General features: G+C 42.3%; 1 protein-coding gene across 4 annotated transcripts in view; it reads right to left on the bottom strand.

Moving 5' to 3' along the window:
• Nucleotides 1-9,137: 9,137 nt before the first annotated feature.
• The window catches only part of SCAI (suppressor of cancer cell invasion), a 112,859-nt gene continuing 98,596 nt past the window's right edge, over nucleotides 9,138-23,400 (bottom strand). For all 4 annotated transcript variants that reach the window (XM_058672565.1, XM_004593572.3, XM_058672564.1 and 1 more), the window contains 4 exons: nucleotides 17,944-18,016; nucleotides 15,904-16,077; nucleotides 15,617-15,717; nucleotides 9,138-9,305 (listed from right to left, as the gene is read on the bottom strand). In XM_058672565.1, coding sequence (XP_058528548.1) covers nucleotides 9,159-9,305; nucleotides 15,617-15,717; nucleotides 15,904-16,077; nucleotides 17,944-18,016 — 495 coding nt within the window. In that variant the 3' untranslated portion in view covers nucleotides 9,138-9,158. The remainder of the gene's footprint in view (nucleotides 9,306-15,616; nucleotides 15,718-15,903; nucleotides 16,078-17,943; nucleotides 18,017-23,400) is intronic.

Raw genomic sequence — 23,400 nt, 5'->3', positions numbered from 1 at the left:
CGCATGCGCCCGGGTGCCTTTGGCGGCGAGCGGCGGTTGGGCGGAACGGCTGTCGGGTGCCGGTCCCCGCGCTCGTTCCCTCCGGCCCACTCGCCACGTCAGCGACCGGCCGGTGCCACGGATGACGAGGGAGTCGCCGAGGCCATTCATCCTGCCTTTGAGAAAGAGACTGGTAGAGAGTCGGGGAGGTGGGAGGAGCCTTGAACTCGGTGTGTGTCCTGGGCCAGCGTGGCCGTGTAGGAGGGAAGGTCCGGGCCAGGACTGTCCGGCCGGGTGATCCCTATTTACTGTGTCCCGGGAGACCACGGGAGGCCTGCGGCTCCAGAAACTATCTTGCTGTTGGGAGGGGTGTTTGCGCTTCTGTTGTTTTGTGCCTGACTGTAAATTGTAAATGCACACTGCAACCCAGCGCAGGTGTCAATTACACATGAAAGAAACTTCCAGAATGATTCCCTTGTTCCAAATGTACTGGGGTAATAGTCTATGCTGGCTAAAGAAAAGAAAAAAAGCTGGTGGCAGTCCACTGTGTTAACTTCTCTGTTCGCCTCTTTGACACGTGTGACAACATCCCAAAGGGGAACAATTGCCCATTCGTTGCCTGGGTCAGATTTCTGGACGTCACGGTGCCCCCCAAGTCCGGGGCTCCACATTAAAGGAAGCTCGTCAGCCCCCGCCGCACTGCCAGGATAGTGCACCTGCCACCTAATTCTGATAGTCCTTCCCTCCCGGGCCAAGGCAGGAGGACGCCAAAACCCAGCTAGGAAAATAAGCATAGAATCTGCGACCTTCCCGACAGCTGAAAAGCACACAGGGCATCAGCCAAGAGGGGCGAACCCTAACCGCTTACCACTTGGCCGCCTCAGCAAAACCAAAGAGGTAACCAAAGTTTAGGCAAATAATGTTTATTTTTATATTGATGATACACTTAATATATATGTGGATCAAGATACAAAATTCATTTACAAGAGTTCACACCTGATGAATGTAGTCACATTCCTAGAGAACATGTATCAATGCAAAAATTTATTTTGAATATATACTGACAAGAAAAATCAAATAGTCTGTAATCTTACTATTTAGAAACATCAAAACAATAACGGTTAACTTTCCATCCTCTTGTATTCTAGTGCCCGAAGGGAGGTAGGCACCAGGGAACAGAAGAAAATGCTTGGAAGCCTACTGAATCTGCTCTGCAGAATCACAGTGTTTACTCTGAAATTCATCTAGTGAAGTAGTGAAAGGCTTGCTATCTCTTTATTACAAATCACATATCATACAAGAGTCAAGTGGGACAAACTCAAGAAAATAAAGTGATGCAAGAAGCTCTCGGTTTCTAAAACCTATGGAGTATCCACCCTAGCAGACAAAGCAGAGAAAGGCTGCTGGAGAGAAAACAAAATCCCTTTTTAAAGAGAAATGTATGGCTTAAGCAATGTAGAAACACAAGAGACAAGAACGTTTGCAATAGCACAAACAATAGTGACAAAGTGATTTTATCCCCATAGTCACTGTTAGTAAATAACCCCTTCAAAATGTATCCCAGGAATATAAAAACTAACGAACCCAATGATTTGCTGTCTTAACAAGAGAGCCGAGCGAATGAATTTTGTTCTAAATTGTCACCCACAATACCCAGATTTCAATACAAAAGAACAAGATTAGGTCTTGAGGGTTACAGTGATCTGTGAACAACTAGCTTCACTATTTGCACGACAGATTAGCAACACTGGGATAGAACTGTTACACGAAGATTATTGTGCTTGGATCTCTTGAGGAGAGCTAAGAACTAATTCCTGTAGTGTTACAACTCTATAACATTTACGTTTGACAAGCATGATTTAAAAAAAAAGTATTTCACACCACTAGAAAATAATTAGATCCTCCACATGTAATTTTTGCTATGATTTAAACAAGTGCATTTCTGCCTGATGCTTGTAATGCAGATAGCAGCCTCAGATTTTATACATTTTTTTCAGGGGAAAAAGATCAGACATGACTTGTTTTAATTCCTATTATCTTAACCTTTAGTGACACTTTGAGTAATATGAACAGCAGTCAACTTTATGATGGAAAATGCTAGAGGAAAGAATTCACGGCCTGAAATGACAATAACCTTTAGAGCAAAGGAAAACATGATTTACAAGTTTCATCTGATTGCTTGATCAATGTGACCCGTTTTATACAGTGAAGATAATCTGTTTGCACAAAGTTGACTGGAAATGTCAGGACATTGTGTCTGCCTTTTCAATTATCTAACACCTAGCCATCTCAACTGGAAAAACGTTGCAAAATATTGGACTCTACTAGTTGAATAGCGAGGTTTTTTTTTTTTTTTTTTTTTAATAAGCAGGTGGATTAACTAGCAATGAAGTCTTTTGCAAAAATAATGCATCTAGATAACCCAGAGCAGCCACAAAAGTTCCACATTACTTTACTGACTGGTAGGTCATTTTACTGATGAAAATAGTAATGCAGTGAAAATACCCACATGTCCAGGAAATAGTGATAAAAATTTGTTCTGTGCCACACACTGTTAAGTATTTTTTCCTGTACTGTGCAACACACTGTAAGCATGTTTTCCTACAGATTTATGTGTAGAAAAGAGGATGGGAATAGAATTTTGAAAAAAATAGTTAAAAAAAATAGTTCTTTTCTCTATGGATTGCGACTATTTACTTTGGAACTACATATAAATTCATAATTTTATATTTTAAAATGATTCTTCATACCGATTTGAAGAACGTTTATGATTAAAGTTTTAATGTTTAAAATCTGAGTGTTCAGTCACGGACACATGGACATTCATAAAAACTTCAAAAGAGAAAACCATGTATTGTGATATAAAGTCAAAATTTAAATATTGTTTACTGCAGACCTGTTAGAAGGCTAGCCATAATTCACTACCTCACCCAGAGTGATAAATATTCAGTCTAATAATTCATTCTGTAAGCCAATGAAGAAAGTAAAAATCTGAAATTATTAAATAATATAACTAAAAAGATGATTGTCTTATATATTATCATTATCTTCCAAAACAGGAAGCATGCTCCCAATTTATACAGTCTGTTCTATGACCAAATTCAGGCTTAAGTGAATCTGTGGTATGTACTTCAAACTATTTAAAAACAATAGATTTACAGTTCTTAAAAATCACACTAGTTAGTCTGATAACTAAAAATTTTAAAAATCACGAAAGAAGTTAACAAAAATATTTTAAATTAAGAAATGGTGCTTTAGTCAGTGATTAAGTAACAGTGTAATGTAAAAATGGAGTCTTCTCAAAAGTCAATATCACACTAAAGCAGTAAGTGAAGAATACCAAGTTTTGCTTATGAAAACACTTCCTATTTACAAGATTGCAAAGAAAATATTTCAGTGGCACCAACATCTTTGAACTGAACACATTCATCTTCACCTAATTGTGTTTTCCCCTCCTCCATCCTGACACTTTTCCTGTCAGCAGGTGGTAGATTGCATTCACACTCAGTAATTTTCACTTCGATACAAGGCATGCTTAACTATCTGTGTTCAGAATTCCAAAGTGGAAGATGGTGTAACATTGTTTTGAAATTCCAGTTGGAAAATGATCTGCTTTGACCATCTGTAATGTAAAGTGGATGGAGGAGGATCCTGGAGATCAGCCCAGAGAGGGTTTCAATGTACAGAGCTGCAAGGGAACGGGAAACACTGGTCTTCCTTTTAAGCAACTCTTGTCTTACTCAACTGCAAAGTGACTGGCGTCAGAGGTCATGGTCACAACAACATTCTTATCTATTGCATTTTTTAAAAAATTGCCGCTGTTTTCCAATTAATGTCCTCACTGAGCCTGAGTCAGTTCCATGGATTATAAGTAACATAGCATCTGTTCTGCTCTCCAGTTAAAAAAAAGGCAAAAACAAAAAACCAAATTGATTATAGGAAAGAGTATCAAAATCTAAAGACAGTCTCAATGACTTCTCAATATGTTACCAAGATTTAAGATTTACTCAAGCAATAAGGTTATACTTTTAAGTTTAATATTATAATTGAAGACTGTTACCAACAGTTGGCAATAAAATTGACTCTTGAACTAATTTCCCTTTGTTAAATAATTTTTTAAATGTTTCTTCAGTCTTCTGAAGAATGGGATAAAAAAAATTCCTTTGCAGTTGAATTTTATCGTGCAGAAACAACCTTGACTTAATTTCTCAGGTGTTTAGTACGCACCTGAATAATCTGGTCACAGGCATTTTGCGTTGATACTCTGCAGTATTCCATAGATATGGCCCTGCACAAATCCTCCCCAACCCTCTCATCCTTGGCAGAAGTGTGAAAGCTGAGATTGACAGCATACCATGCTCCTAATGTTGAGAATTGTACTTCCTGTGTGAATACATCAAAATAGTAGAACGTAAGTGGTCTCATGGAGACAAGGCGGAACTGGAAGCACGTGATTGGCAAGGAGCATGCTGCTGGATGAGCAGACTCCTCTTGGGCATGCCATTCCAGTAAGAAAACTTGCAGCTGGAAATGCCAAGACAGCTCTAAATCACAGTGCCTGCAAACACGGAAATCCTTCAAGTCCTAGTCCTCATTGAGTGCCACGCCCCCACTGAGGATAGGCCTGCCTTTAGCCAATGCCCTGTCACTGCCTTATAGACACATAGAAAACGAGGCACAGGGCCTGGCGGCATGGCCTAGCGGCTAAAGTCCTCGCCTTGAAAGCCCCGGGATCCCATACGGGCACCGGTTCTATTCCCGGCAGCTCCACTTCCCATCCAGCTCCCTGCTTGTGGCCTGGGAAAGCAGTTGAGGACGGCCCAATGCTTTGGGACCCTGCACCCGCGTGGGAGACCTGGAAGAGGTTCCTGGTTCCCGGCTTCGGATCGGCATAGCACCGGCCCATTGCAGCTCACTTGGGGAGTGAATCATTGGACGGAAGATCTTCCTCTCTGTCTCTCCTCCTCTGTGTATATCTGGCTGTAATAAAATGAATAAATTTTTTAAAAAGAAAACGAGGCACAGTGATGAAAACAATTGTTCCAAACTTAAGATTCAGTATCCTGTATTGAATAACTAGGAATGTGTATCTGCGTACTTAAAGACAATTTCCTATTTTAAATGTGAGTCAAGTGATTTTCTCCCTTAATTATCAATATAAATAATTTCCTACTCAGTACTTAAATGTGAGTCAAGAAAATAAAACAACTAAATGAACCTGCTGGTGTCTGTTTTTTCACATACTTAGGCATTTATGTCTGTCATCAGTTTAAATGGAAATGTCCAGGTTTTAAAGCTAAGAATGTCCAGCTTTCTGTTAAGCTCTTTATAATGTGATTTCTACTCCAAACGAGCCCATTTATCCAAACACAAGCCCCTCAAAATAGAAGCTCATGAATGAGATACAACTTCAAGCTAATTACAGTAGCATGAGCAATGCCACTAGGATGTCCTCACAGAACTTAAATAAATTCAGCCCACAATGGGTATGGGAATATAATATACACATATCATTGAATACCAAAGTATTTACAAATATGTACACATATACAATAAGTATACAGATTGCATTTAGCATCACAGAAATATACACATGCCATTCAAAATAAGAGTTTCAAATAAATAGTCAATAAAAGAGCCCTACGTGTAAATACCCTTTGTACTCTTCAAGCACTAAGAACCCAACCAGGCAGAATCTCCATAAGAGACTCCACGTACTCATATCCATGTGTCTCTCACGCTCAGAGTGGGGATGGCTCCGAATCACCAGCAGACCTTGGCCCCTGATTACACTTCCAGTCAAGAATGTTCTAGATATCAGACTGATAACATGTCTCCAAGGACAACCGAGTATGGGACTTCTCAGCTGGGTCTCAACTGTTTGTGAGAGATGGAAAGTTACTGGATTACATGAGTCAAACATTAAACTTGACTGTTAAAACTACAAAAACTGATACATGAATAGATCTGTCACTTTTCTCTTTGTCTCAACTAAATTCAGTTCAGTGACCACTGATTTTTTTTCAGGGAATTCTGCTGCATGAAAAGTCAAAAAGTGCTAGCTAGCCACAAGAGGGGAAGGGCTCAGAATCACGACCGGATTGCACTTTGCTTCTACTACTTTGAAATGTTTCAGTTTGGCAAAAATATAAAGGGTACAATAAACTATGTTTTGAGAGGTTTGGACAGCACCACTTTCTGGAAGCAAAACACAAAGAAAAAAATGTGAATTTCCTAATAATTAAAATTTTTCTAGACCTGACTTAGCTAGTTTCAGTATTTCATATAGTAACAAGGAAAATCAAACCAAAACTTTTATGCCAACACATAAACCTCTGGTTCTTTCTCATTGGTTACAGGAAGCAGTCTGAGCTACTGGTAAGACTGGGCTTAGAGTAGCAGTTGGGAGTTTTCTACCTCTATGAGAATAACTGGATAGCATCTGGAGCTGTAAAATGGGGAAGATACTCACTTCCCCAACTTCAGAAATAGGTGCATAAATTAAAATTCCTTGTATTGTGTACATCACTGACTTGTTGCAACTGCTTGTATTTTATTGTGTTAACAGTGGTTCTTCAAAGGAAACCAGAGACTATCAGGTCCTCCAGGGTGAGTCTGGAGCTGGGAAACAGAGATGCACTCGCTCCCACTGCTTTTGCTCTGTTCTTAATTCCAATAGTTAATTTTTGTGAATTGCAAAATTAAATATATAAATAGGGCTTAGTACTTTTATATTTAGAAAGGAGAAGGATATGCACTTGAAACACTAAATATTTTGCCACTGTCATGTTAGGCCCACTGAATGACAGTTCTTTTATGTTTCTTCTTCCTTGATTAAATAAAAACCTTAAATGTAGAAACTGAGTACAAGGGATGCTTAAAACTGTCATGATCAAAAGTAAAGGCCAAGAAGACAAAGTGTGCAAACGTGAAGGCCACTGGAAGTCTGCCCTGACCACGCTTAAACCAAGACTCCTCTTACTGTGCTTGAAAATGTTTTCTGTTGTACGTCATCGGTTTGTTTGTTTGTTTATTTATTGCTCCTATGTCTTCTAATACAATTTTCCCAGAAGAAAACCTGGAGTCTCATTTCTTTGAAGTTGAAAGTGAAGCAGTCATTCAGAATCTTGTCAGTACAGTTTTCCTCTGTTGGAACATCACTTTAGTCCACTTTATACTTAGTAATTATCAGAAATCATACTACACAAACGGAAGGACCAATGTCAGATAAGATACATGTGTTACTAATTGTAAAAGCTCTAGTTTCTGCCAGGACTGACTATGAACTAGTTTCTAAAACAGCTAAGGGGAATCCAACAACGTTCTGGAAGAAAATCTAGGTAAATATAACCTGGAAAAGAAAAAGTCATATTTGCCAAAAACAAGGAAACTAGTTTTCCTAGTTGCAGAAAAGAGGAAATGAGGATTTTTGACCAAAGAGTTCAAATTACAGAATTACTGGGTTTGAAAGGAACTTGGATCAACTCCTTGATTCTACAGTTGGGAATGCTGAAAAACTGAGAAATGGAGACACAGTCTAGTGTCTAACGCTAGTGCCTGGGGAAGCAGGGATTACAACTTATGTCTCCTAGTTTTTCAGACCAGTGTTACTTATGCTTAGCAGGTGCAAATAAAAGCCAGGCTAATAACTATGATGTGAAACATCAGAGAGCTGGTTGGATTTAACACAGAACTTGAGGAAAATCTGGAGGTCCAACAGGGTGTTACTGGAGGCCGGGAAATCTGTGATGTTTGCGATGCTACTGTAAACAACTCATCTGAAAAGGAAAGCCTCTCTGCAGGATAACTTCCCTCAAGCTTTCTGAAGTACTCTTGGAAAGATCCAAAAATAAAACACACCAAAGTCCCCAACCCAAGAACAATAATCTCAAGATTTCTGTTGGGGGGGAAACCCTAGAAAATTGGAGAAGTTATGTGAATTAAACTTAGAATCAAATTATCCTCATGTCCGAAGTGAAACTACACTGAAAATATTACAGTAACGTTTCCGGAAGGACATAACAAAGAGACACCCAAGACAATCACCTTGTTTCACCTGGGATTGCCAGAGGTAGCACGTGATCCTGTAAAGAAAATTAGGTAGGAAGGCTTTCAAAATCACAGATTTGAACTTCAGCGCTGTGCGATCAAAAGGGGGGGGGAGCCAAAATGTCATAGTTGGTACCCAATATTATAAGGGGGATGACAGGGAAGAAAAATGCAAAAACCTTTATATTATACACCGAGTCCTATTTAAAATAATACAAAAATGGGCATGAATATAAAATATTACACAGAGAGTTTTAACAAGGCCTGTTTTCATACTGCAACTGCAAAATCAACCTGGATTTTACGTTTTACCATACCCAGCTAAACCACAACGAAATATCTCTGATTGTGAAGTATCCTAAATGTGGATTCGGGGAAAACAATTAGAAACTCTCTAACAGAGCCTCTGTATTAGGAAACCAACAACCTGATGTTTTGTCTGAAGCTTTTAGAACTTTTTTTTTTCCATTTCCAGCAAACACAGACAAAAAAAAAAAAAGCAAAAGCAAACTCAATTTCATAATAACATTCAAATGTTCCAAGCACTAGTTAACAGCTTTCACATGCAAATGAATCCTATTCAGTTTCTGAACTTCTGTACTGTGTATAAAGGAATCAAATGATTTCATCTTCCTTTGAGAATCACACATTTTTCTGCCGACTAACGTGGAATGAAAGGAAAGCTCAGAGGAGGACTGTGTTCCTGATTTTTGGTGGTCCGAGCTGGCTAGCTGCATCAACATGAACAGTTACGTAATCTCCAAAATCAGATATTTAAGGTCCAAGTGTAAGAATTGCAAATTTCCTTATAATACAAAAATAAATGATTTACTCTACTCAGGGTGAGAACAGTGACAACTGGAGTGGAGGGGCAGATGCTGGAGGCACATACTCATACCTCAAAACCAAAAATAAAAATTCCAAGATTGACTGACTTTTTTAAAAGACCCGAAAGGTTGCATTTTAAAACCGTTACCCTAAAAGTCGGAATATTTTTCAGTTTTTTTTAAATGGTGGTCCTAAATTAAAAAATAAAAACGAAGTAACACCACTATGTGTCTGTCATCACATTAAAAAACTGCACCATTTAAATTCTGTGGAAAATGAAAAACTGTTTCAACATGAGGGTTTTAATAGTCATCTATGGTATTCTCAAAGAACACGTTTCGCACATCCAGAATGGACGCCAATTCCAAAATGTGCTTCTGCAGGTGCGGATTCTCCACCGTCTCATCTCTCGGCAGCTGTGGGTATGATTCTGGATAATTTCGTGTTTCCTGTAAGGAAAGAAGACAGTCAAATTTTATGGTCAAATGGCACAAAATTATACACAAAACTAATACAATATTAAGGTGTTAATTTCACCTGTATTGTTTCCATCATATTATATGATTTTTATTGTTAATAATTATTATTATTTAAAATTTAATTTTAGATGATGTTACCATAGTTGATCAGAGTGGGATGGATCAAGGGTTAGTAGGGAAAAGTGGGTGTGATTTTTGTTTCTATATTTTCTGTTTCTCCTTCTTGTTTATTGCGGGGGAGGAGGTGGGATAAGGCGGAAGCCATACCCAGCCTCTAAACTGCTCCAGAAGCCAGGGATGGAGAATGAGCACTCGGTATCAAGCCAGGGTCCCACTGTGGTGCATACACAGAGAGTTTTGCCCAGGTGTTTTTGATAGTTCTGAAATGTTGTCGATCTTGCTGATTTAAGGATGAGGGAACACTTTCAATGTCGTTAGCAGACACAGCCAACCTCAGCATCTCCATTTGCCCAGATATTTCCTGCCATTGTTTGGCTGGGGTGGTTTCGTTCTCTTTCCTCTGGGATGGTACAGATGTCCGTTGCAGGGCTCGATGGGCTGCCATATTCTACATGTGGATCTGGGACTATTGTCCACTACTCCACCTTTTCTGCTGAGGAGGACCAGTTCTCATAGATGGGCCAAGCAAGGACCCTAACCAGGCAACCAGGGCCCTGCTGGACCCACTGTAACTAAGGCTCACCAAACTGGCTCCTACCAGGTAGGTGGGCCAAGAACCTGGGCCAGGAGACTGGGGCCCTGCCAGAACCTCCACCCTTGGTACTCACAGACCTGGCCCTCACAGGGCAGGCAGGCCAAGGACCATGGCCAGGCAACCCAAGCCTACTGGACACCCTGCCCGTGAGGTTCACAGACCTGGCACCCAGCACGCAGGTGGGCCTTGAATTTGGGCCAGGTAACCCAGGCCCTACTGGACCTCCCACCCCTGGGGCTCTCAGACCAAGCATCCACCTTCCCCCCTTCTATCATGGCTCGTCTCACCTCGGCATCGACCAGCGGGTGCTGCAGCCTGGCTCGGTCCAGCCTGACCCCAGTTCCAGCTCAAACTAGTGTGTTCTACAGCCCAGTCAGGCCCAGCCAGTCCCCAGTCCAGGCCCTGATGTGAACTGGCTTGTGTTGCAGCCTGACCTGGCCCCTCCTGCATCCCGTCCTGGTTCTCAGATCTACCAGCAGATGTTATGAACTGGCTCATACTGGCCCACTCCTGGACCTTAGTCATATGTATACCAATGGGTATTGCAACCTGGCCTGGTCTGGGCTGCTCTTTGCCTTGGTTCTTGCACTTATCTGCGAGGACTGAGTTCTGACAAAGGGGTTTTGAAGCTCCTCTATTCAGGTTTCCCAATGGTAGATATTGCACACGCCAATAGCTCTTTGGCCCAAGTAGACTTTGTCCACTTCTTCAACTGGCATAACAATGGCCTTGCCCAACCAGCCCACAGCCATTACATTTCTTACTGTTGGGTGCTACAGCCCAGCCATACCTGGTCTCTATCCAGACACAGCGCTCATGTGGATCAGTGGGAGCTGAGACCTAGCCCAGCCAGTTCTATACACATGTTGGCTCTCATGTGTACCAGTGAGTACTGTAGTCTAGCCAGGTCTGGCTCTTCCCAGACACAGTCCACATCCATGCCAAGGGAGACTACAGCCATGTCCAGTGTAGACCAATACCCCATTCTGGCTCTCGCGCTCACCAGGGGAAACCCCAATCCAGCTCGGGTGTCCCCTTAGTTCCTAGCCACAGCCCTAGCATGTGCCAGTGGAAATTGTTGTTCCACAGGAGTGAGAACACACCCCCCCACACACAAATTCCACCTCCACTCCTGATTCACTCACGTGCTGCTCAGTGTCATGGCCCAGCCACACATTACCCATTCACTGTTCCAACTCTCACTGGTGGGCACCTTGATCCAGCCCTACCAGGAGTGCCCCCATCGCAGCCTCAGTATGTGCCTGTGAGTGATATTTTTGTGATAACTAATGCTAATTGCTCCAGCTCAGGTCTTGTAGGTGAACTGGTACTTCGGTCTGACCCTTAAAGGTCCTCGCGTTCCTGACTCCAAATGACTCAGTCTCAGCACCCTTAACGATCTGCTAGTACACTGGCAATGTCCATGGAAGTCCCTCAGAAGTCATTCATCACATGGACATGAACTCTATGTTCCTACACGCCCCCCACCTGTGCCAACCACAAGGCCCCTTATAGGCCCACACCCCCAAGTCCCCAGAGCTTGTTGCTGGCTAGCCTGAGGGCTTTGCCTGGCATCCTTGAAGTCCTGGCTTCCTGACCCAAGACGGCACCAGCTGCATTTAAGCAGCTGGCAGGCTGAAATTCCCAGGTCAGGAGACTAAGCTGTGCTCCCTCCCACCAGTCAAGTTAATGAATTTGTTCAGTGTACCAAATTGTTGACATTTGACCACTGTAACTTTTTTTTTTTTAAAAAAAGGATTCATTATTATCAGTTTCATTTGAAAGGCAGAGTTGCAGAGAGGAGGAGAGATAGAGTTCACACCCCAAATAGCTGGGACTGAGCTGACTTGAAGCCAGGAGCTTTTTCTGGGTCCCCTACATGGGTACAGGAGTCTGAGGACCTGAGACATTCTCTACTGCTTTCCCAGGCCACAGGCAGGGAGCCAGATGGGAGGTGAGGTAGCGGGGACACAAATCAGTGCCCATATGGGATCCTGGTGCATGCAAAGATTTAGCCACTAGGCTACCATGCCAGGCCTAGTCATTTAAAAAAAAAAAGATTTATTTTTATTGAAAGGCAGAAATACAGAGAGAAGGAGATACAGAGAGGAAGATCTTCTATCTTCTGCTGATTCACTCCCCAAATGGCCTAAACGGCTGAAGCTGAGCTGATCCAAAGTCAACAGCCAGAAGCCTCTTCTGGGTCTCCTACAGGGTGCAGGGTCCCAAGGCTTTGGGCCATCCTATACTGCTTTCCCAGGCTACAAGCAGGGAGCTGGATGGGAAGTGGGGCAACCAGGGCATGAACTGGCATATTATGGGATCCTGGCATTTGCAAGAAGAGGATCAGCCAATTAAGTCATCATGCCAGGCCTGTAAAATACTTTTGATAGACGATGATGTGAATATACAGAAAATCTTAATGCATAAAAAGCTGAAAGAACTAATAAGTCGAGGTAACAAGGTTTTAGAATACAATGTTAATTTCAGTATATCTTCTTCCCCACGCCCCACCCACCAAATCTATTTGAAAGGCTGAGAGAAGCAGACATAGACCTTCATCTTCTGTTCACTGCCCAGATGGCCAAAATAGTCGGGGCAGGGCAGACTGTAGCCAGAGCCAGGAACTTTATTTGGAAAAATTAGTTAAAATTTTGTCAACATTTTAAAAGTTTAGCCTTTTTCCCCTCCAAGATTGATTTATTTTATTGGAAAGATAGATCAGACCTAAGGAGAGAAGGAAAGACGGAGAGAATGATCTCCACCCACTGGCTCACTCCCCAAGTGGCTGTCACAGCTGGAGCTGAAGGAATCCAAAGGCAGAAGCTTCTTTAGGGGCTCCCATGTGGGTGAGCGTCCCAAGGCTTTGCACCATCTTGTACCATCTTTTCCAGCCTGCTAGAAGGCAGCTGGATGGGAATTGGAGCAGCTGGGACATGAACTGGCACCCATATGGAATTCTGCCGCTTGCAAAGTGAGGATTGCCATTCAGCCATCATGCTGGACGCAAAAAGTTTAGTTTTTACAAGCCACTGTTAAGGAAACAAAAAGGCAGGCCACAGAATCATATAAAATATAGCCAATAAGCACATGAAAATTATTCAATATTATTAATCATGACTGCCCAGTATGAGATACCCTTAACGTATGTACCTTAACGGTCCTAGTTTGATGTCAAGGGCCCTGCATGATGGCTCCACTGACTAATCCTCCACCTGCAAGCACCAGCATCTCATACGGGTGCTGGTTCATATCCCAGCCACTCCACTTTACATCCAGCTCTCTGCTTGTGGCCAGAGAAAGCCATGAAGGATGATCTAAAATCTTGGAATCCCACACCTGCATGGGAGACACAGGAAGGGACTCCTGGCTCCTAGCTTTGGATTGTCTCAGCTCTAGCTGTTGTGGCCAAACAGGGAATGAACCACCAGATGGAAGATCTCTCTCTCTGTCTCTCCTTTTCTCTGTAAATCTGATTTTCCAATACAAATATATAAATCTTTAGAAAAAAGCTCATATATATATGTGTGTGTATATATATATATATATATTATGTGTATATGTATATGGACTAACGGGGTCCCTCGTCCAGCAAGTGAAGCTCCGACACAGGTGCTTGCTCTTATGAGGATTTATTGAAGGACAAACTAATTACATAACATAACATAACAAGAAATCCAAGTATAATACAGAAGGGCAGTAACTACAGCATATTTACAGGCTTCCTCTTCTACTGCTACTACTACCACTACTCTACCACTACTCCTCTTTGTTCTTCTTCTCTTTGTTCTCTCTCAAACTTAGGTTAAAACCCTATCAACAGCCAATTGCAACAGGGCTGCTTGGCCATGCATCAAACACACCAATCACAGCCTTGATCACGCACACACACACCAATCACAAATCTGATCACGCGCACACCATGCAGACTGCATGAGACCTTGAACCAATCCTCTGCAACTTCCTAAAACTTGTTTACTGCCTTTGTGCCTTGAGAAGACAATAACAAGCGCCATCTTGGGGCAAAGCCCCGCTCTCCACAATGGACGCCGGTTCTAATCCTGGCGGCTGCACTTCCCATACATCTCCCTGTTTGTGGCCTAGGAAAGCAGTCGAGGATGGCCCAGAGCATTAGGACCCTGCACCCACATGGGAGACCTGGAAAGAAGTTCTTGGCTCCTGGCTTCGGATTGGCGCAGCACCAGTCACTGTGGCCACTTGGGGAATGAATCACTGGACGAAAGATCTTCCTCTCTATCTCTCCTCCTCTCTGTACGCCTGCCTTTCCAACAAAAATAAATAAATGTTAAAAAAAACATCTAAAATGGTATAGCTGGTCTCAAGAAAGATTGACGGTTTCTTTTGTGGAACCCATCTCCACACTATGCTCAAAACACAGAAAGAAACAAAGGCAGCACAATGTATTATTAAGTGAAGCAAAAAAATCTGTAAACACTCCACAAAGAAGACAGAGTAACACATAAAAACTGCTCAATTTCAGTAGTAATCTGAAATGGAAATAAAACCACAATGATTTAATACTACCAGATTCACACATACCATGAGCTAGGACTGCAACAAGTTTTACAAGAAAGAATTAGAGACCCAGCAACTCTGACACACTGCCAGTGTAGACAGATGCAACCACTGTGGGACACAGCTTGGCATTATGTAGTGAAACTGAACATGCTTATACCTTTTGCTCTTGTAACTTCACGATTAGGTATATTCCCTCAGAGAAAACTTTCCATATGAGCACCAGCAAATTGATACAAGAATTTCACAACAACATCTTTTATAGAATAAAAAACTGGCAACAATCCAGGCATCCATTATCAGTGGAGAGGATAAGTAATTTGCGACATATGGTTAAGCAATGCCTCATATCGTATAGCCAATAATACATCGTCATCAACAACGCATGGTCTCAGGGACATAACATTGGAAAAAAAAATCATGTGGATCCATCAAAATGTCATATAGAAATATAAGCTGGTGGGCCCGGCGGCATGGCCTAGCAGCTAAAGTCCTCGCTTTGAACGCACCGGGATCCCATATGGGCGCCAGTTCTAATCCCGGCAGCTCCACTTCCCATCCAGCTCCCTGCTTGTGGCCTGGGAAAAAAGTCGAGGACAGCCCAAAGCTTTGGGACCCTGCACCCGCGTGGGAGACCTGGAAGAGGTTCCAGGTTCCCGGCATCGGATTGGCGCGCACGGGCCCGTTGCGGCTCACTTGGGGAGTGAATCATCGGACGGAAGATCTTCCTCTCTGTCTCTCCTCCTCTCTATATCTGACTTTGTAATAAAAAAAATAAATCTTTTAAAAAAAAAAAGAAATATAAGCTGGTATGGAAAAACTATAAGAAAATCGACATAAAATTCAGGATGTCAGCGGGTCTGAGAGGTCCTCGAGGGAATGGATGCAGATGCTCCGGATGTTTCTCGACATTATTTGTTTATACATTAATCTGTAAATACTACTTTGCATCTTTTCAAACTTCAACATAAGTAAACATGACTTGTAAATAACTAAAATGGCAACAGTTGTCTTAATATTCTTTGCCTACCCGAAAAATCTTGTGCATCCTCATGGTGGCTGAACAAAAGATAAATCTTGTGAGAAGCAAGCGAAGAAATTCATCTCCAAAAAACTGGAGAAAGGCCTGATCTGCAAAGAGGAGAAAGGTGACGGTCAAAGGCTGTTGGCATGGACAGGACGCATCTCAGGGGACGTATTCCAGGGGACGGAGGCTTCAGGAAAACCTGCTCAACTCTCCTGCCCGGGACAGACGCGTTTACAAAGTCACACCACACTAACACACATGCTGTGTGTGCAGTTAGATCAGTAGGGTACCTATTGAGCGTGAATGGGTCAGTAGCTGCGCAATATCGCGGTTGATTTTTCGAAGATATTCTTGGCACTTTTCCCACAGGCCTCTACGCATGCTTGACAATCCAGAGACAAATAGGAAGGCCATTAGAGGATTGTTCAAAAAGAGAGTGAAGAGGCTACCTCGTTGAGACTGATCTGTAATAACAAACATGTTTCATGTACAGAGACAATCGTTTTGCAGAAGTGACATAGGAGGAACATTTAATATACTGATGATGCAGACAGAGCATTAACACTGTATCATTAAGGCACAAGTCAACAAGGCAGATTTTGCACAAAGCTATAAGAACTCACCCCAGCGATATCACTTCCTGCTAAACCAACTTAAAATGCTGATTCCTAAGTCTCTATCTATAGTCTAAACCAAATCGCTAAACAATGGCAGTGGGGCTGGCACTGAGGCACAGTGGTTTAAGCTGCCACTTATATCATGGGCATCCCATATTAGTTTCAGCTGCTTTGCTTCTGATGCAGCTCTCTGCTAATGATCATGGGAAAGAAGTAAAAGATGGCCCAAGTACCTGGGCCTCTGTCATCCACACAGGAGACAGGGATAGAGTTCCAGGCAGCTGGCTTCAGATCGGCCCAGCTTGGGCCATGGTGCTCATTTGGAGAGTGAACCAGCAAATGGAAGATCTCTCACTCCCCTCTCTCTGTAACTCTGCCTTTGATTTATATTAAGTCAATCTTTACATTGAAAAAACTAAAATCAAACAAAAAACAATGATAGCACATATTGAGTACTTATAGTGCACCCAGTATTATTCTATCAAGTGGGTACTATTATTTCCACGGGATAGATGAAGAAACTAAGTATGGATGATTAACTTCCCAAGGTTACAGAGCTAGTATGTGGCTAAATCAGGATTCAGATTCCATCAGTTATCACCAAAGTCTGTGTGCTCTTTTTCCTCTACCTGATAAAATTGATGCCATCAATCCTTTTGACCATGTAATTTCAGATACAGCTCCACTATGTTAGAACACACTGAAGGTAAAAAGCACCCTTAAAAATGGGAAGGGATTACATGTCTCCAGAAAAGATAAACAGCATAACAAAGTCCTCAGAAGAGAATTTTACCATTGTTTTAAAGGTAAGTTCTACCCTTTAGCAATCTTTCAGATGTATGAACTTAATACTCCTACATTTTTTTTCTCCTACATGTTAAACAGTAGAACTTACCTTAAAACAACGTTGAAAGTCTCCAGCTTCTCTCAGGCATTCAAATGCTGACCATCACTTCTTGTGTCAAACTATGTCAGCAGACAGGGCTCGTGGCTGGGAAGCAGCAGTCAAATGCCATCTCCCACAAAGACAGATCAGTACTAGTCACAGTCAGGGAGGTGGCGAAGAGTGACAAGGACTGCTAAGACGGCACCGTGGCTTGCTTAGTCTGTGACCTATACTACATGATGGGGAGTTAGATTTTATGTGTTACCTGAAAAGGACAAATCATTAAGGACAAAATTCCTCTCATTCTCAGCCACTGGAGAACTGGCTGGCAAACATAGAAGAGGTTCTTTTACACACAAAGTACAAAGTGCCTGTGTGAATAAAAGACACTCTAAGTTGTGCCAGTTGGGTTATCCTAACACTAACACAAGTTCAGACGTTTTCTAAACCAGTGATCATTAGTCTTAAAAGATGCTCACACTGTGTAAATCAAAGATTCAGTAAATCTATGTTAGATGGCCGTGACAAGCCAATCAGAGGACATACCTACAAAATAAATTTCAGAATGTGTACATCATGAATCATCAATAGCAAGGAACAAACCCATCTTTCTGAGGGTGCTGCACCTCAAAGCTTAACAGCAGCACATCATGGAATTCTAGCGATGGGCAAGGATTCAGAGTGTGCTTGCTACTGTCAGCTGCCACATTAAACACCAAACAAATTCATGTGTGATCATTTTGGGAGAGAAAAACAAAGCTCAGTATTATTCAAACGGCAGACAGTGTGGATCAGCGATGTGTAGAGCAGGCAACGAGAGAACATACCTTGCAAAGCTTTTGGGTATGCTGTAGGGGAAAGCAGGCAGACAAGCGGCTGTCCAAACAAGTTTGTGAAATTCTGTAATATATAAAAATTTAAAACTTCTATCAAAGACCTACCAAACATAGTTTCTTAGAAATTTTCCAAAAGCATATCATTAGTGTGTTCACTCGTAAGCAGATACAGCAACTCAGTCCCAGGTAGAGAGCCTGCCATTCATACATAGTTACCACACCTACCAGGCCTGTTAAGGGTTTTCACCCAAACAGTGAAGTAAGTGCCCCATTTATTTTTCAAAAAAAGGCATCTGCGAGGAATCCTGAGCGGTCCGCAGAAACAGAAGAACTGTAAACTTCCTTTGGGACTAGGGAGAGGACCTTTCTCTGGCCCTTACTTAGTTCCAACTTTGGAACCCCACCCTCTCCTGCAATGACCATCAGGGTCACTCCAGAGCCCCACCTCCCCCCAAAAATTAGAATAGATAGACAGAGAACAACAAGAAGAGCTTAGAACCAGACAGGAAACAGTCAGTGTGGACTCACATATACCTTACCAGGTAGGACACAAATATTAATTACTCCTCACTAAGGTATTGAAGATTTCTCCGCACACCCCTCCTAAAACTGTTCTGCACCTCAAATGTTGACATATGCCTTGTTAGAGTTATAAGCCAGTTTAGACTATCCTAAAATCTGCCAAGCTCAGTAAAAATTATGCCTCAACACTATAAACTGCTAAATACTAAAATGAAGATAGACACACGACAGCTGAATAGTACCCTATAGCCATTTTAAGGTGTACAGCAGCCAGTTCTGTATATAAACTAAAATTGAAATATCAATGAAGTAGTCACAGATGTGGTTAAGAACTTGCATTTTCTAACACATTGGTTACTCAATACCATGTCAATTAACTCCATAATGTTGTAAATTGTTGTTGATGTTATGTTGGGGCTTTTAATTGGTCGGGATGATATTCTGCCAGCTCTGCCTTCAGACCAGAGATGGTCTCCCCAAGAAACTGTTGAATTTATCTGGGCAATAAAATGCTGGACTCTATGCTTGGTATATGCTTGCAATGAAAGAATCTTGACTGGATTTGAAGTGTAATACTGCAACAGGTGGAAGAATCCACCATGGGGGGAGGGTATGGGGAATCCCAGAGCCTATGAAACTGTGTCAGAAGATGAAATGTAATTAATAAAAAAAAAGAAAGAAAGAAAGGGATCCGCGTGACTGCGGGGCTGCGGAGAGAAGTCATCATGCAGTCTACCACGAGACTGCTGCAGTGGGGACTGCACCGCAGTACAAACCCGGCCAGAGTTCCAAGATCCGGGATTGGGCTTTCAGCCTCAAAGGCACCAACACTGGCTCTAAACACGTGTAAGCAGGAGATCCATCACTTGGTGTGGATCATTGCAACTTCTCAGATGTAATGATGTGTAAACCCATAACCCCTATAGCTGTTAACTTCTAATGAAAATCGAGCTGACACTCCAAATAGGGAATTCTATATAATTAAGGCTATCCTTTCTTGAAAGGGAGAGCTACATGAGAGGTAAATTCATAAATTTGTAAACCAACAAGAAAGAAAAAGCTCCCAGAAATAAATTCAATAAGAAATGAGAAAATAACTAGAAATACTCCTGAATGATAAAGATGAAGACTTGAACACACGGAAAGAGATGAACTAATGCTAAAATCTCATTGGAGGAGATGATATTCTACCAGCTCTACTTTCAGACCAGAGATGGTCTCCCAATGAAACTGTTGAATTTATCTGGACAATAAGATGCTATACTCTCCGCATAGTCCGTACCCACAATGAACAAATCATGACTGGATATGATCTGTACTACTGTAATAATATGGAGGAGTTCAACATGAGGGTTTGGGGAGGGGCTGGGGGAATCCCAGAGCCTATTGAACTGTGTCATAAAATGATATAAAATAAAAACAACTAGTTGAAAAAATACATGGCACTGGCTTGAGTAGAACAGAATTAAAAGTGCAGCTTTAGCCCTCAAAACATTGAGGACTTCTACATGTATAACAAAGGTAATAATGCAAATTGGTCAGGATAATTAGTAGCCCCCTGGAAAAAAAAAGTGGTTCCACTCATGGTCTGTACCCCCATATACTAGAATAAATTTCAAATACAGTAAAGATGTTTTTGAGCTTTCTGCCTTTATCTTTTATTTTTTAAATTTTATTTTATTTTGGATTCCCCCCCACAAACTCCTACCCCATGACAGACTTTACCCATACTGCTACAACAGTATAGTCCTTCATAAGGAGCCATAATTCCATCAGTCTCTTATTTACGTGTGCCCCGACATTGATGGGACAGTGTCAGACAGTCCGGCATCCCATTGTCCACACATTTCCAACAGTTTCAATGGGAGTCCATCTTTTGTTTGGAAGCAGGAATGCATGTTGCATTGTATCCCCACATCTGGATTTGGTAAACCCCAGTACCCCCTCACTATACATTTCCATGAATGAGAAGCCCAAATACAGAAAAGATTTAAGCAGAAAATCAATAATACATGTAGTAACAAAAAATACACTAAAAGACATTTAGGACATTTCCATTATGACTAGTTAAGCTAAATAAACCTAGTCTCATGTAACCCAAAAGCTTGTGCATATTAAAATATAGCATAAACTATGGCTGCTGGTTCTAATCCCGGCCGCTCCACTTCCTCTCTATCTCTCCTCCTCTCAGTATATCTGACTTTGTAATAAAAATAAAATAAATCTTTAAAAAAAATATAGCATAAACTAATTCAATAAACCAAACAATGGGGCTAACATTGATGCACAGTAGCTAAAAAGCTGTCAGTGCGACCCCTGCACCGTATGAGCACCAGTCTGAGTCCTGGCTGCTTCATTTCCAATCCAGCTCCCTGGGAATGTGCCTGGGAAAGCAGTGGAAGATGACCCATATACCCGGATCCCTGCCAACCACACGGAAGACCAAGACAGAGTTTCCGTCTTTTGGTTTCAGCCCGGCTCAGTCCTGGTTTTGCAGCCATCTGCGGAGCGAAGCTGTGTCTGGGCGATCTCTTTTCTTTCTGCCTCTATCTCTCTGTAGTGCCACCATTCAAATAAATAAACACACACACACACAAACACACCCCCACAATGATGAAGACAATACATGAAACTCAAATTCCAAAAGCTTAACCACTGAAGTTCCTCCGAACACACAAGAGTCCAATGACTCAGCAGAAAAGTTGGTGGTAGATAACAGAACTTGGTAAAGAAAGAAAATTGGCTCACATATACAAAAAGATGTCCAACCTTACGGATGAGAGAATTAAGTTATGCTGAAAATGTTATTTTTTTTATCTATCAGTCTAGCCACAACAAAAAAGTCTGACAACATACCCTGCTGGCAAGAAAGTGGGACAGAAACACAGACAGCAGGAGTATAACTTGGCACCCACAGGTCAGATGGTAATGTGTTGTAGCCATTACATTCAAATGCACAGTTCACGAACACACAACTTTCAAAACTGAAAATGCTGTCTACGCATATACTGCGTAATCCAAGAAACACATTAATTCAGTTGTTCCTTGTAGCACTATTAGCAACAATGAGGTCCTAGAAACAACCGAGTAAGCAGCAACAAATTATTCTACAATACAATGAATATACAGCTACGAAAAGGAAATTAGTATTTTGTCATTGGTATTGTGGGAAAACAGGTTGCAGCTGGGGAGCAGGCATACCTACAGAAGAGTCTGGGGCTGAGTCCCTTTTTTGCTTCCAATCCAGCTTCCTGCTAATGTGCACCAGAGGCGGCAGATGACGGTCAGAGCTTCCTGCCAATAATGTGAAACACGTGGCTCTGGGCTTTAGCTGTAACTGCTGCTACAGGCCTCAGGAAGTACACCAGAGAACAGGAGAGCTCTCTCCTCTCTCTGTGTCTATCTCTCCCTCTCTGTAACCCTGCCTCTCAAATCAACAGAAAAATAATCTTCTAAAAAAGTTCTTTATAAACTGATATGGAGGTCTCCAATATTTCCTATTAAGGTGATAATGATACAGAACAGTGTACATTGAATGTTATCATTTACAGAGATAAGAAGATTAACAACTATAGGTTTGTTTCGAGTTAGACATGCATTTACTGTACTTTCTGACAGATAACCAACAACAGTCATTGGTGATTCCCTACAGGAAGAGATGGGAAATTGACACTGGCTTTGAGGAGGGGACCTCAGAATATACGCTAAGCATCCCTGCTATGAAGCACCCTGAAACCCAGACTGTTGGAGAGCTGACATTTAGGAATTGGAGCCTTGGGCCTGGCACAGTAGTCTAGCGGCTGAAGTCCTAACCATAATTACGCGTGCCAGGATCCCATATGGGCACCAGTTCTAATCCCGGCAGCCCTGCTTCCCATCCAGCTCTCCGCTTGTGGCCTGGGAAAGCAGTCGAGGACAACCTAAAGCCTTGGGTTCCTGCACCCGTGTGGGAGACCCGGAAGAAGCTCTGGGCTCCTGGATTCAGATCAGGCTCAGTTCCTGCCATTGTGGCCGCATGGGGAGTGAATCAACATATGGAAAATATTCCTCTCTGTATCTCCTCTCTATATATCTGACTTTCCAATAAAAATGAAATAAATCTTTATATTTTTTTATTTTGATAATCTTACACAGTTGATTAGGGCACAAAAGGTCAAGGGTTACAGGAAAGTGGGTAAGACCATTGTTTCCACACTAATATCATTTTTCCCCTGTGTCTGCGGTCAGGGGAGAAACAAAGGGAAAAGCCCCACCCAGCCTCCCACCCATCCCAGGTCCCTGATGGGAGTCACACTCTGAGGGTCCTGCTCAAGCAGTTTTGATAGTTCAACAGGTCTGAATTGCTGCCAATCTCGCCATTCCAGGCACTATTAAATCTCTTCAGAATCCACTGGCTGACATAGGCTCTTCATGGTTGGGGTTCTGAGATCAGCAGTTCGGTTGGAGGGATCTCCAAAGAAACTTCATCTGAGATGATCCCAAACCTGATTCTTGTGTGAGTTTGCCAGTACAGGGTCCGGCACCATCCATCACCCCAATCAACTTATATATATGCTGGTCGTTGGGACTGCTGGGTCAGTTCTGTTTCCAGCCCTGTCTTCCACGCGAACCAATGGGTGTTGTAGTCCAGCCCAATCCTGCTCACTTCATACTCGGCCCTCACACAAACCAGTGGGTGCTGCAGCCTAGTTGGGGCAACTCCCCATAACCTCCACCAGGCCTGCCCTCTACCCTGGTTCCTGTGCTTGCCACTATGTACCGCAGACTTGTTCTGTCTGTCCCACATCCCACTTAGCTCTAATACATGTCAAAGGACATTGAAGCCTAGTTCAACCCAACCAGCCTACTAACCAGCCCACACACATATACTGGCAGGTGCCTTTCTGTCTAGCCACCCCTGCCCCTGTCCTGGTTTTCATTCTCTCC

Source organism: Ochotona princeps, chromosome 14 (genome assembly GCF_030435755.1).
Source record: "Ochotona princeps isolate mOchPri1 chromosome 14, mOchPri1.hap1, whole genome shotgun sequence".
Classification (NCBI taxonomy): Eukaryota; Metazoa; Chordata; class Mammalia; order Lagomorpha; family Ochotonidae; genus Ochotona; species Ochotona princeps.
The sequence above is the reverse complement of the archived record's forward strand: the minus strand, read 5'-3'. Positions and strand labels throughout refer to the sequence as shown.